General features: G+C 49.2%; 1 protein-coding gene across 1 annotated transcript in view; it reads left to right on the forward strand.

The window, feature by feature from the left end:
* Positions 1–12,630, forward strand: part of TNMD (tenomodulin) — a 38,422-nt gene extending 25,792 nt beyond the window's left edge. Inside the window, exons 2-7 of the mRNA XM_044682831.1 lie at positions 4,668–4,765; positions 5,024–5,226; positions 5,411–5,512; positions 9,889–10,042; positions 11,365–11,531; positions 12,026–12,630. Coding sequence (XP_044538766.1) covers positions 4,668–4,765; positions 5,024–5,226; positions 5,411–5,512; positions 9,889–10,042; positions 11,365–11,531; positions 12,026–12,235 — 934 coding nt within the window. The 3' untranslated portion in view covers positions 12,236–12,630. The remainder of the gene's footprint in view (positions 1–4,667; positions 4,766–5,023; positions 5,227–5,410; positions 5,513–9,888; positions 10,043–11,364; positions 11,532–12,025) is intronic.
* The last annotated feature ends 343 nt before the right edge of the window (positions 12,631–12,973 follow it).

The raw sequence follows: 12,973 nt of genomic DNA on the forward strand, positions 1-12,973 counted from the left end.
CTCTCTTTTCTTTTAAACTCTTCCCTTCCGTCTTGGAGTCAATACTGTGTATTGGCTCCTGGGTGGAAGAGTGGTAAGGGTGGGCAATGGGGGTCAAGGGACTTGCCCAGGATCCCCCAGCTGGGAAGTGTCTGAAGCCAGATTGGAACCCAAGACCTCCCGTCTCTAGGCCTGGCTCCCTATCCACTGAGCTACCCAGCTGCCCCTCCTCAACTCTCTTACTGAACAGGCCGAACCTACTCACCTCAAAACAAATTGATGGTGCCGAGCTCTTTGGAAAAGCTTTCTTTTCAAATCTCAGAGACTATCGCAAACAAAGGAGACGGCATAAAATGAAAAAGCATGAAAAATGGATGATGAGGCTCATTTACCACCTGAGTAGAAGGATTAAAATAGATTGGGGAAGGAATTTCTGGGCAGGAGAAAGAGGAATGTTGTCTGCATCCTTGCCGCCGGGGGGGATTTTTTCAATGTGGTCTTCTTCCACTTTTCAGTTCCTCTGACCTAACTGCCCACTTATGTCATTCTACTTGCCGCGTGGCCCTGACGCTCTTAACTGGTCGGCTATCCGGTGACCCGAGCCCCTCTTAGCTTGAGCCAGCCGTCCTCGTGCTTGAAGCAGAGTAGGCTCTTGTAAAGAGGAAGGGGTGAGAAGTATGTTGAGTGGAGAAGAAGGGAAAAGAAAAGAGAACGAGGCAGGGCGGGGGGACAGCAAAGATGAGCTCCGTCCCTCCCCTTCATGATCTTGCCATTAGATGGTCCTGGTCATAGTGCTCACACAAGAAACTGAGACTGGCTTTGGGGCCAAAATGTAACATCCGTTCCTGTCTACTTCAGTGGAGGTCGCTGGAGTCTTCCTCAGTTTGCTATTGGGCAGAACAAAGCTAATATGGACCCCTGGGCTCTTCAGAAAGCCCATCTCTGGATCAGCCAGCTTGGCAGATTAGAGCTTAGGGCCAATGACGCCAAGGTCACGAGCTTAGTTCTCAGACAAGCCAACTGGGAGATCTTCCCAGACGTACCCATTTGCAGAGGCAACTAAATGAGATCCATAAGCGCTGCACTCAGAAAAGTTTAGTCCAACTATCCACACGGGAAAAACCAAGTGGGCGAAGAATGTCTATTCTTTAGACTAGAGCTATCAGTTCCTCAGTCTTGAATAGACGCTGCAAATGGATGATAAGCTGGGCCCAGAAGTGAGTGAGAGGACAGCGGGCAGGCTGGCCTTGGAGAAACTGCACGGAGCTTACGATGACCCCAAGCTTCTCCCTGAAACAAAGGCTCGCCTTTTTAATGCCTATATTCTTCCAGTAATTATACGCGGGTGAATATCACGCGATACCATGAATTAAAATTCTTGGTCACCCAAAGAGCAATGGGGAGAAATATCACGAACACAAATGAGCTGAGTGATGTGACCAATTATGAGTGACAGGCACAGAGTGGTAAAAAGATATCAAAGAGGAGCATACTGGGAAAAGGAGATGCTCCAATCATGTATTGATTGCCAAGGATAATGGATGGCCAGCCTGAGTACTTTACCAGCTCGTGCATAATGAACAGAGAACTAGTAGAAGGTTCCTGCGTGGTGGATAACCACCCCCTACCGTGGAGAACTTCAGGGTGTATGTGGATGAGGGTCTCACAGTACTGTGCCACTTGAGAGACTTCTCCACCTGGGGTGAATTCATGGATCCCCAGAAACCCATGAGCTCCAGACACAGACTAGGCCTCCCAAAGCTGGCTGGGCATCTCCCAAACATTTGTGTGTGTACTCCAGGGGAAACCAGAGCAGAGAAAGAGCCCCTCGAACCCATCCTCCCACATTTCAAAGCACTGTAGGATGGCAGATTAGGGGCACCATCCCAGACCATTATGCTTGAAAGAGCTACTTTTGCTTATGGAGTGCAAGCTACATAGTTGAGAAAGATCCTCGGCTTTCAGGGACTCTGTAGTAGTATCAAAAAATAAACTAGTTTGGGGGGCAGCCGGGTAGCTCAGTGGATGGAGAGCCAGGCCCTAGAGGCGGGAGGTCCTGGGTTCAAATCTGGTCTCAGACACTTCCCAGCTGGGTGACCCTGGGCAAGTCACTTGACCCCCTTGGCCTACCCTTACCACTCTTCTGCCTTAGAACCAATACACAGTATTGACTCCAAGATGGAAGGTGAGTGTTTAAAAAATTTTTTCTTAAATAAACTAGTTCACAGGCAAATGGGTCTCTGTAGTTAGGACCACAGGAATTCAAGTTGGAAGGGATTCTAGAAGTCACCTAGGCATAGCTCCTCATTTTAGAGAGGAGAAAACTAAAGCCAAGAGAGACAGAGTGACTTTCCCAAGGTCACACAGGTAGGTAGTAAGGAGCATAGGTAGGATTTGTGCCCGTCTTCAGACTCTCATCAATCAGGTGGCTTAATGGATGTAGCACTGGACTTGGGATGGGGAAGACTCAGATTCCTTCAACTCCCGACTCAGATATTTACGAGCTATGTGTCCTGGCAAAAGCCACTTTGGATCACAGCCTCAGTTTCCCCGTCTGTAAAATTAGAGGAATGAGCCCGATGGCCTCATAGACCTCTTTCAGCTCTAAATCTACAATGATCTTTTGAGACCCAAAGTTCTTTCCACAGCACTATTCTCCCTCCCATTGTTACCGACTCTCCTGCAGTCAGCAACTACTATCACAGCAACAGAGTGATGGAGGGAGACAGTCACAAAGGTAGCTCCAGCAAGGAATATTCCCCAAGAAACTCTGAAAATCATTGCAATCTGCTGAGCTTAGCACTGTTGCCACTTTCCAATAATATTTATCTGCAAGGTGTCCAAGCAGGGTGCATTGCCAAACATGCCGGAAAACTCATTCTCCAGGAGAACGAAATTCGAAACGTCTCCAGTCCAATTTCGGAGTCTTCCTCCGATGATTGAAAATGCAGCCTGTGCTTTCCTGGGGCCCAGGTAGGCAGCCCTCCAACATCCATCCCCCGCTCTCTAGCCTCATTTTTCCATGCACCCATCCATCAGCAGCGGCACTAATGAAACACCACTACGGGCAGCAGCGGGGAAGTTTATCTCAGGGACTGAGAGGGTTTCTAACACAAATTCCACCCCGTCGGGAGCCCTGACAAGGCTGAATCTAAGCTGGATGCTTCTCCTACCTCCACCCCCAAGCCTGCATAGGTCCAGCTGACAGAGAACTCGATTTGTTACTCTGGGTAGAAGTTTCTCTTTTCTCAAGCTGGCTGCAGAGCTGAAACCAAGGACATATTTATAGCTAGGAGCAAATACCAAGCCTAATGGAATCTGCTACCTGTCACCAACCAGCTCAGACTTCCTTAGTTAACTCCATGCCTGCCATAGATCTTGGGATGCCTCTTCTCTTCCCTTTCTACCTCCCGGTTGACCTTAATCATTTACTTGGGGGAGCCAGAATTCTCCTTCTGGGGAGACCAGGCTTATCCCCTAAAAGAAGGAGGAGGAGTTCCACGAATATTTGTGGTGCACCTACTGTGTGCACAGGAACCGCCCCCCCCCCAACACTAGCCATTATTATGGGGAGGGGCGGGGGGAGAGGAAAGAACGCTGTTTCAGACCCAATCTCTTATTTTTCAACTTCCCCAGCCTCTTTTCAGGCTCCAAATAATCCTTGTTGCTACAAACCCTTCCAACTTGTTTCTCTGAGTTGAGAATAAATTGACCGTGTTAAACCAACAGTATACCACAGACATCTGCAGACACTGAAAGATCAAGCCACATCTGCCTGTCACTGAGGAAAGCACCCTTAGAGGGAGATGTCCTTCCTGAGGGCACGCTTTTACCCGCTCTCAGATTACTGAGGTCTCTTTCTGAAAGGATGAGGAGAAGTTTGAGGAAAGCCAATGGCCAGAGGAGTCATGAGAGCATGGGTAAAATGGGCTTCGAGGTGTGGAGTCACGCTGGAGCCATATTCCTCACCTAGCTTATTTTCTAGGGTTGGTCATTCTAGTCCTTGGGAGATGAGAATCTTCCCTTTCAAAGTCAGGAGGAGTTTAGAGGTCCCCCTCGCAAAGGACTCCAAGATTTGCAGGAGTCAGGCCATGCAGAACAGACCTCTGTAGACAAGTGGAATAGTCAGTGCTGCAAGGACTCAGGAGAGACCACACGGTCTAGTGGAAGAAGCATGGGCCTTGGAGTCAAGGGACTCCGCCACTCACTCCCACTACTGTGGGACATCAGGGAAGACCCTTTACCACTAGAGAGCTTGCTTTTCCAGACTGTAAAAAGGGGAGTTGGATCAGGTGGTCTCTCGAGTTCCTTCTAGCCCTACATCTATGATTCCCTGATGTGGTATCTCATGAATGTGAAGACCATGAGAAAGGCTCTCAGGAAGAGAACCAAAATACGGAAACAGAGCCCAGGAAGGAATTCGGATCCCTTGGCCAGAAGAAAAGAGGGCTTAACAGAAAAGGGAGATGTTTTTTCAGGGACTCAAATGTACAGAAGGAACAGGATACCAGTCTTACTCTCCTTTCTCCAGATGGAAGCAAATGAGAAACAAACTTAGTCTGTGACAAAATGGGAGGTTTAGTCAGCTCTTAGGAAATTCTTTCAGTCACCGAAGGCTTTGAGACACTAAAAAGAGTTAGCAAGGGACACTTTGGAACCTCTCTTTGCTAGAGATTCTGTCTTAACAGGCTGCAGTTTCCCCTTCGGAAAGCTTTAGCTGACGCCTACCTGGAGAGGGTGATGAACATCATGGATCCACTGATCAAGAGAACACGAAATATTCCCCGCACTTAACACAAGGGGGCAATGTTCGAAGGCCTCTAGCCTATTTCAAGGCCATTTAATATTTAGTCAAGGTCTATAAATGGAGCTGCTAGAACTCAGCTGGCAGTTCCTCAGTGGCAAGCCCCAGAGGCCCCGCTTCTAGAAAGCCCACCATTCTGCTTTATGATCGCAAAGCCCCTCCCATGACTTTCAAAGTCACAGAATTAGCAGGAAGGAGCTCCTGGGCCACCATGGAGAAAAGGTAAATGTGCCCGGGAAGGTACCAAGGCAAAAAGAGACTGCCCTGACTCTCACGGCTGGTCTTCCTCTTTCTTCCCCCAGATCTATGATGTAGAGCATACATACTTCAGCAATGGGGAGAAGAAAAAGATCTTGATGGAAATTGACCCTATAACCAAAACAGAGATATTCCGAAGCGGAAATGGCAGCGACGAGACATTGGAAATTCACGATTTTAAAAACGTAAGTCGGTTATTACTTCCCACCTCGAAGCTGTCTAGTTGAGGAATCAGAATATTTGAGCTGAAGTAGCAGAGCCTTTTGTGCTACTATTCCATTTTTAAACCACTAGTTGGGGTTCAAACTGCTCTAACCAGAGCCCTCACAGTTCTGCTATTTCAGGGAGTGCGGTTTCACCTCTTTTTAGGGCTACACTGGTATCTTCTTCGCTGAGCTCCAAAAATGCTTCCTGAAAACGCAGATTAAAGTCATTCCTGATTTTGATGAAACTGAGATGGAAGATGCTGAGGTAGGTGTGCTGCCGTTGTTGCCCTCATGCATGCCCACAGCACTTAAGTTTGACACCCTGTGGCCCGGATCTTGACACATGCTGCCATTCGCACATACAGCCCTACTATTCTGCTCTAGGAAGAAAGGGGCAGGGCGCCGATGCTCCAGGGCCTCCGAGGCATGCCGCTTTTATCTCTGGAGGTTTTTCCTCCACTACCCCAGAAAGCAATCCTGCCATTTCAGAGAGCGCGCATTGGATTGGGAGGCAGAGGAACTCAGTTAGAACCTCAACATTCAAGGATTGCCCACATGACCCCAGCCAAGTCACTTAACCTCTCGGAGCCTCAGTTCCCTCATCTCAAAAATTAGAGGCTTGGACTAGATGTTTTCTAAGGCAGGGGTGTGCTGATAAATGTGTCTGGCTCTCGAAAAAGAATATACATACGATACATTTGTAAGTTTAATCTGCCTTAGTAATACCTTTTCCTCCATGACTTTCTTAGGTCTAGATCAGTGACGGGCAAACTTTTTATAGAGGGGGCCAGAGGAAAGGAAATGCTCTTCTGTCGGTCTGTTTCTAAGGCAACCCTTTCGAAGTTTCATTGGTATTGAATCCTACTCCTTGTATGAGTCAGATTAGGAATAATGTGGGGGGGATAGAACAGTTCAGGGGGCCACATATGGCCCACGAGCCATAGTTTGCCCATCACTGGTCTAGACAATCGACGAAACACTAAATCGGGCCCTGATTGGTAGCATTTGCCAACATATAGATGCTCACGCTGAAAATTTCACAATTGGCTCTCAGCAGCTGGTTTGTGTTGGCTCCAATACAATCCTACTCTCTGGTCCCCTTCCTTTGACACTAAATCTAGGATCCTGGGGTCCTGGATGGTCTGGGAGGTCCATCTGGGTGGCCCCAAACTCCATCCCGCTTACAGCCAAGCTAGCGACGACCCTCTCTTGCTGAGGCTTAGCGAAACAAACTCACACACTTAATCCCTCTCCAGACCTACACTATAAATCTTTCAAGCTTGATAGGCCTTGCCTCGGCTTGTGCTCTGCTGGCAGAGCCCAGAGTCCCCTCCGTGTCACCATGAGGTGTCAGAAGAGGCCTTTAGTAGAGAAAATTAGGGGTGACCTCAAGGAAAACCACATCAGCTGGGCCCAAAACAAGAGCCTAGAACACTTCCTGGTCAAGGGCAACCCAGTCCCCTTGCCCCAATGAATGACCTTTATTTTATACTCCTCTTCATCAAGTCACACCCTACTTCCCATGGAACTGCTAATGTCATCAACAGTCCCACCTGGGCCTCACGGGAGGCGAAAAGGGCCTGATAAGAAGCCCAGAGCAGCTCAGCTCTCAGAAAGCTGCCGCTTTCTTTCAGCTGCTTTGCTTGCAGCTTGATGATGAGGCTGGCACACCTAGGCAGAAATCAACAGCCTGTGATTGCTAAAACAGGCAGACTGGAAGGGAACGGGCGCGAGGTCCCCCTCCCTCTCTTCCTACCCCAACTCTGCCTTTCATTCCTCTCCTCCACCAGCAGCCCATTCGTTTTCCCCGACCCGAGGTCTGCTCAAGGGCCCGCCTGGCCCTCCTGGTCATGCTGGTAGCACACTCTGAGCTAAAGGTGCCTGATCCCTGCTATTAGAGGTTGTTTGTTTGGGGTTTTTTAGGACGAAAAAGAACAATGGCAGAGAGACAGAGGATGCTGCCATGGCCTCGGCCTGTCCATGGCCGGAGCATTCTTGCAGGATTTTTATATTTTTTTGTAAAGATCTTTTATTTTCTCACTTACACAGAATAGCAAATTTCCATGCAAGTTTTCCAAAGTTCTATGACCCAAATTGTCTCCGTTCCCCCTCCCAGGGCTGGCAGGCAATTCAGTCTGGGTTCTACACGGACTATCCGAGCAGCATTTTTTTTTGTTTTTGTTTTTGTTTTTAAACCCTTGTACTTCGGTGTATTGTCTCATAGGTGGGAGAGTGGTAAGGGTGGGCAATGGGGGTCAAGTGACTTGCCCAGGGTCACCCAGCTGGGAAGTGGCTGAGGCCGGATTTGAACCTGGGACCTCCTGTCTCTAGGCCTGACTCTCACTCCACTGAGCTACCCAGCTGCCTCTCGAGCAGCATTTTTAAAGACACAAATTGGTAAAATCAAGCATCGGGGTGGCAATTACCAGAGCAAGAACAACTCTAGCCCAAAGGGGAGCAAAGAGGCAGCGATGTTGAGCCTTATTGCTGGCTTTAGCAGAAAATGGCCGTGCTCACTTTGGAATAGTGGACCAGCTGGCTAGCCGGCATCTAGAGCTTTCTCTGAATCCAGAAGCATTTCCAGGCTTTCCATCGCCACTGACTCCCTGGGCCCGCGTGCTCTGACTCTCAGCCTGATTTAGCCCTCAGCTCACTTGGCCCAACCTTTATAGAGAACTAAGACCCGGGTTTCATAGATGCAGTGTGCTCTCAGTGTGGACAATCCCTCCACCCCGTGTAAACGTTTAGTCTTAGAAAGTTAGTTGTCTGTGGACACTGAGAGAGAAAAATGACTGACAACTCAAGTTTTCTCCGCCAGCAGGTGGCAGAAGCGGGACTTAAACCCACTAAACATACCGTCTCTCCATCTTTCCTATCTGTAAGAAAATCATACTGTGCCTACATAGGTGGGTGCAGCCAGGTTCCAAGTCATTTTCCCAGTAAATCAATGAGTCAAAAAGCCCCAAAGCCACAACTCAGCGTGATATTGCCTGCATAGAACCTGCAAGGGAAATGGAGAAATGCAGAAACAGGCCTGGTCCTGCTAATGACACTATTCAGTGGGACGGCTTCATCTTAGGCAGGCAGCTCCTTTCGGGCCATCCCGCAGTCCTTAGAGACTTTTAAGAATGAGACAGCATATGGGGTGAGTATTGGAAATCCCTTGGGAAGCGATGCGAAGGCAGAGTTCTGCAGAGAGGACAGCGGAGCACTGAAATCATAAAGCCCTCGCAGATCAGAGAAGGAAGGAAATGGAGAGATCTCATCACGGGGAGAGTCAGGGCTAGAGTGAGGGATGTCTGAAGGCAAGAAGACAAGTCCCTACCATCCTCACAGAGGCCCAGAACTAGCCGTGTTCTAGTTCCCGGCTAGATCCAACACCTCCAAAGAGCTGCCTCCATGTGGCCAGGACCCTAGGCGGAAGATGACTCTTTCAAGATTGTCATGACAAATAACCACTGCCTCTGTGATCTGGGACTGAGAACAGAAGAGCCCCATCCTTTGGGGGGCGGCAGTGGCCTCCAACACGGGGAGGGAGGGAGAGCCATGCCGTGTGCAGAGGGAGCATGGTCCCAGCCTGGGCGAAGGGTAAGGGCCGACTTTTCAAATGTGACTGAGGATATTCTTAAAGATACAGTTGTCGGGCAGCTGGGTAGCTCAGTGGAGTGAGAGCCAGGCCTAGAGACAGGAGGTCCTAGGTTCAAATCCGGCCTCAGCCACTTCCCAGCTGGGTGACCCTGGGCAAGTCACTTGACCCCCATTGCCCACCCTTACCAATCATCCACCTATGAGACAATACACCGAAGTACAAGGGTTTAAAAAAAATTAAAAAAAAAAAAAGATACAGTTGTCTCAAGGCCCCAAGGTTAGAAATAAAGGTATCGAAAACCTGTTTAACATGGTAAAAAAACTCTCTCTGAATCTCTCAGTTTCCTTTTCTGTAAAATGACAGAGTAGAACAAGATCACCTCAAAGGCTCCCTCCAGTTCTAAATCTATGTTCTCACAGTCTTCATTCCTTAGACCAAGCTCTAAGATCCTTGGACTTCCCTAAGCAGCTGGGTGTCATAATGGATAGAGTGCTAGTCTCGAAGGCAGAAATGGCCGAGTTCAAATTTTGCCTTAAACACTAGCTATGTAACCCTAGGCAACTCATTTAATATCTTTCAGTCTGAATTCTTTCATTTGCTAAAAAGGGGGCGGGGGGATAATAATACCACCAAATTTGTGTAAGGCTCAAATGAGATATCATACATGAAGTGCTTTGCCAAGATACTAGCCAGTGGTGGTGGTGGTAGTGGTAGTAGTAGTGGTGGTAGTAGTAGTAATAGTGGTAGTAATAGTAGAAGTAGAAGTAGTAGAGGTAGTAGTAGTAGTAGTAGTAGTAGTAGCAGCAGCAGCAGTAGTAGTAGTAGTAGAGGTGGTGGTGGTGGTAGTAGTGGTAGTAGTAGTAGTAGTGGTAGTAGTAGTGGTGGTAGTAGTAGTAGTTGTTGTTGTAGTCGTAGAAGTAGTAGTAGTAGTGGTGGTGGTGGCGGTGGCGGTGGTGGTGGTGGTGGTAGCTCAGCCCAGATCCTGCTTACACATCGAAGGTCACCTGCAAGCTTATTGGCTTTTGGTTTCTCTCCCCAACTTGCGCTTCCAGAATGACGAAATCACCACCACCTACTTTGAGCAATCTATGGTTTGGATTCCGGGAGAGAAGCCTATTGAAAACAAAGATTTCCTGAAGGGCTCCAAGATCTTTGAGGTGTGCCAGAATGTGAGCATCCACTGGATCCACCCCACGCTCCTCACAGGTAGGACGCTGCGGGCCCTCCAAAGGCAAGGCCGGGTTCCGGATCGCGGGATCCGGAGGCAGCCTTGGCCCTTCTTGTCAAGTGAATTCTCTCTTGCCCGACGAGACGGCACATGCTGACTGCCAGCAAAGAGGGGGTTTTCACAGCCAAGTTATAAATCAGACAAACCCCTGCTGACAGGCTCTTAAATATACCGGCGTGGGGAGCCCCACCCTAATGGGGCTAGTGATAGCAGAGAGGCAATCTGGCTTTCATTAGGCGTCTGTATTCCTTCCAGCCGGCATACCAGCTCACCGCTGGAACCACTGCAGGTCCAATCCCAAAGCAAAGAGCCACCCCCAAATGGTCCTCCACAGTGAGGCATTCTCCCTGGAACCCAGGACCCCTGCTGCGTGCCCATTGCTCTTGTGGCAGAGGGGAAAAGGCCAGCCGTCTAGTCTGACCCGGCCGGTACCCAGAGGGCAAAGCCAAGGTCCCTGGGCACCTCCTATCACATCCATTCATCACGGGAGTGCAGAGACCTCGGCAGTCCCATTTCGAGACATCCCAGGACACAGCTAGAGCTAGGAAGAAGTCGGGCCTGGGAGCCAGGGCCAAGATAGGTTGGGGAGGAACATTTCTAGCGACTTCGCGGCCCTTTGAAAATAGGACTGGAGTGCTGGAGAAGCTTTGAAAATAGCTCTTCTTGACAACAAAGCTGTCCCTGGCAATTCACTCATCCCAGGCTGTCTTGACACAGCTTCCTGGTCACTCAGCAGGGGCGTAAAGCCTTCCTTCCACTCAGCCTCAGTCTCTCTGAATGGGCAGACTGTCTGAAGACCATGGCAGGCGTCCTATCCTGCCCTGCTCTGCAGTCACGTTTCCCCAGGGAGGCGCGACGAGGGGGGCAGCTCTATCTCCTCTCCTCGAATACTCGCTGTTTTAGGGCAAAGTTGATATTTCTCTGATAAGGAAGGAAGGAGAGAGACAGACAGAGACAGAGAGAGAAAAGGAGAGGAGAGGAGAGGAGAGAGAGACAGAGAGACAGAGAGACAGAGAGAGACAGAGAGACAGAGAAAAGGAGAGAAGAGAGAGACAGAGAGACAGAGAGAGAGAGAGAGAGACAGAGAAAAGGAGAGAAGAGAGAGAGAGAGAGACAGAGAGAGAGAGAGAGAAGCCCTTTTGAGTAGAAGTTAAACGATGTGAGTACTTTACCACTACCAAAGCTGCCAGGAAGAAAGTCTTCAAGTAAAGACCATTCCGCCATGTAGGCCTCACAGAGCCTGCCCGGAGATGCCAGGCACGTCACCACTTTGTCACCCTATTAACATTTGTCGTCTCAGCTTCTGAATTCCAGGACTTCGAGGGCGGAAATGAAAACGTCCACTTTCTCACAAACCGAAAAAGTGGGATTGATGTCAATGAGCAGTGGGTGGACCCAGAAGTGAAGCCTGGGAAGAAACGCCAGAGCCGACAACTGGCGGAAGAGGATCTCCCAGTGAACGACTATGTAAATTTGGGGGTTAGGTAACGACCTGCTCTTTCATGATGCCCTTTAATCTCTGATGGGGAGTTTCTGAAATGGATCCAGGGGGGCCCCCGGGCTTTCCCACCGCAGCTCTGATGTGTGGCTCTTAACCACTAAACAGTTTGGGGTGGCCTGTTGATAAGACCTTCACCATTTAGCCTGCTGTTAGAAGGGGAAAGAGGGGCCAATGCAAAGAGATAGGAAACCTCCAAAAGCTTCCCTGTTTCTTAAGACCCTTTCAAGTTACCCATTAGAATGGAAGTGACAGCCAAATAGGTTGTTCTATAAGCTCGAATGGAATTATGGGGGAGGGGATATTTGGATAACTTGAGGATAATTTCGTAGGTCACTAGTGGCTCACTTAAGAAAGCATGAAGCAGCGGCGATGTGGACCAGGGAACTTAATGTCTTATCTGGTCTTCCCTCCTCGTGGTAGGCCGAACCGCTCCAAATCAACTTCTTTCTTTTTCTTACAGACCGAAAATGGAGTCGAATTTGACCCCATGCTGGATGAAAGAGGTTATTGTTGTATTTACTGTCGTCGGGGTAACCGCTATTGCCGCCGGGTGTGTGAGCCTTTACTGGGCTTCTACCCCTACCCGTACTGCTACCAAGGTGGAAGGGTCATCTGTCGGGTTATCATGCCTTGTAACTGGTGGGTGGCGCGCATGTTGGGGAGGGTCTAGTGCCAAACTGAGGCACCATGCAAGTAAGCCAATCCACGATATCCAAGTGTAACCCAGTGAACGTATGCCCATGAGGCACTTGGCTACTTGGCCTCTACCACTATTATGTAGTTACCTTCTTATTACTCTCATGTAAATGCATGTGGCATCAATGGCCTGATTCCTGCCAAACCCTCTCCATGTATCCGGGCAGAAGGTCCTGCCCAGCCGCCTGCCCACCCCCAAATGGTACAGATCTGTCTTGACCAGGCAAGTTCAGTAGAACAGCTCCCAATATGTTGGGGCCTGCAACCAGCTGGGGAGAGGAGGGAGGGAGGGCGGGCAGGCAGGATTCCCAAATATCGCCTTTTCCGATGTTGTATGGAGAATGCGGAAATGAAAGGCTGATAATAAAATATTACTGTAGCTGACTCATAAAAACATTCCTTCTCCTTTGTGTTTCATTGTTGCCACTAACTGCCTCAGCAAAGGAAGGAGCGGGCCCAATAACGAGCCCTGAAGTGCCCTCCTCCTCCTCCTCCTCTTGCAAGCGTGAACTTTCTTCCCCTTGGACAGATTCGTCTTTTCATAACTTTTAAGGCTGGCCTTGGACAGGCCCCTCTGTTTTAGCCTCAAAGTTACTGGGTCATGAAAAGAGCTGGCATGTCCCATCTACAGAGACTTTACCAGGACCAAGTGGCCACCGAGGTGCCTAGTAGGCAGGCATCGTTTTCTCTTTTTCATAAATGGAAATGAAGA

Source organism: Gracilinanus agilis, chromosome X (genome assembly GCF_016433145.1).
Source record: "Gracilinanus agilis isolate LMUSP501 chromosome X, AgileGrace, whole genome shotgun sequence".
Taxonomy (NCBI): domain Eukaryota; kingdom Metazoa; phylum Chordata; class Mammalia; order Didelphimorphia; family Didelphidae; genus Gracilinanus; species Gracilinanus agilis.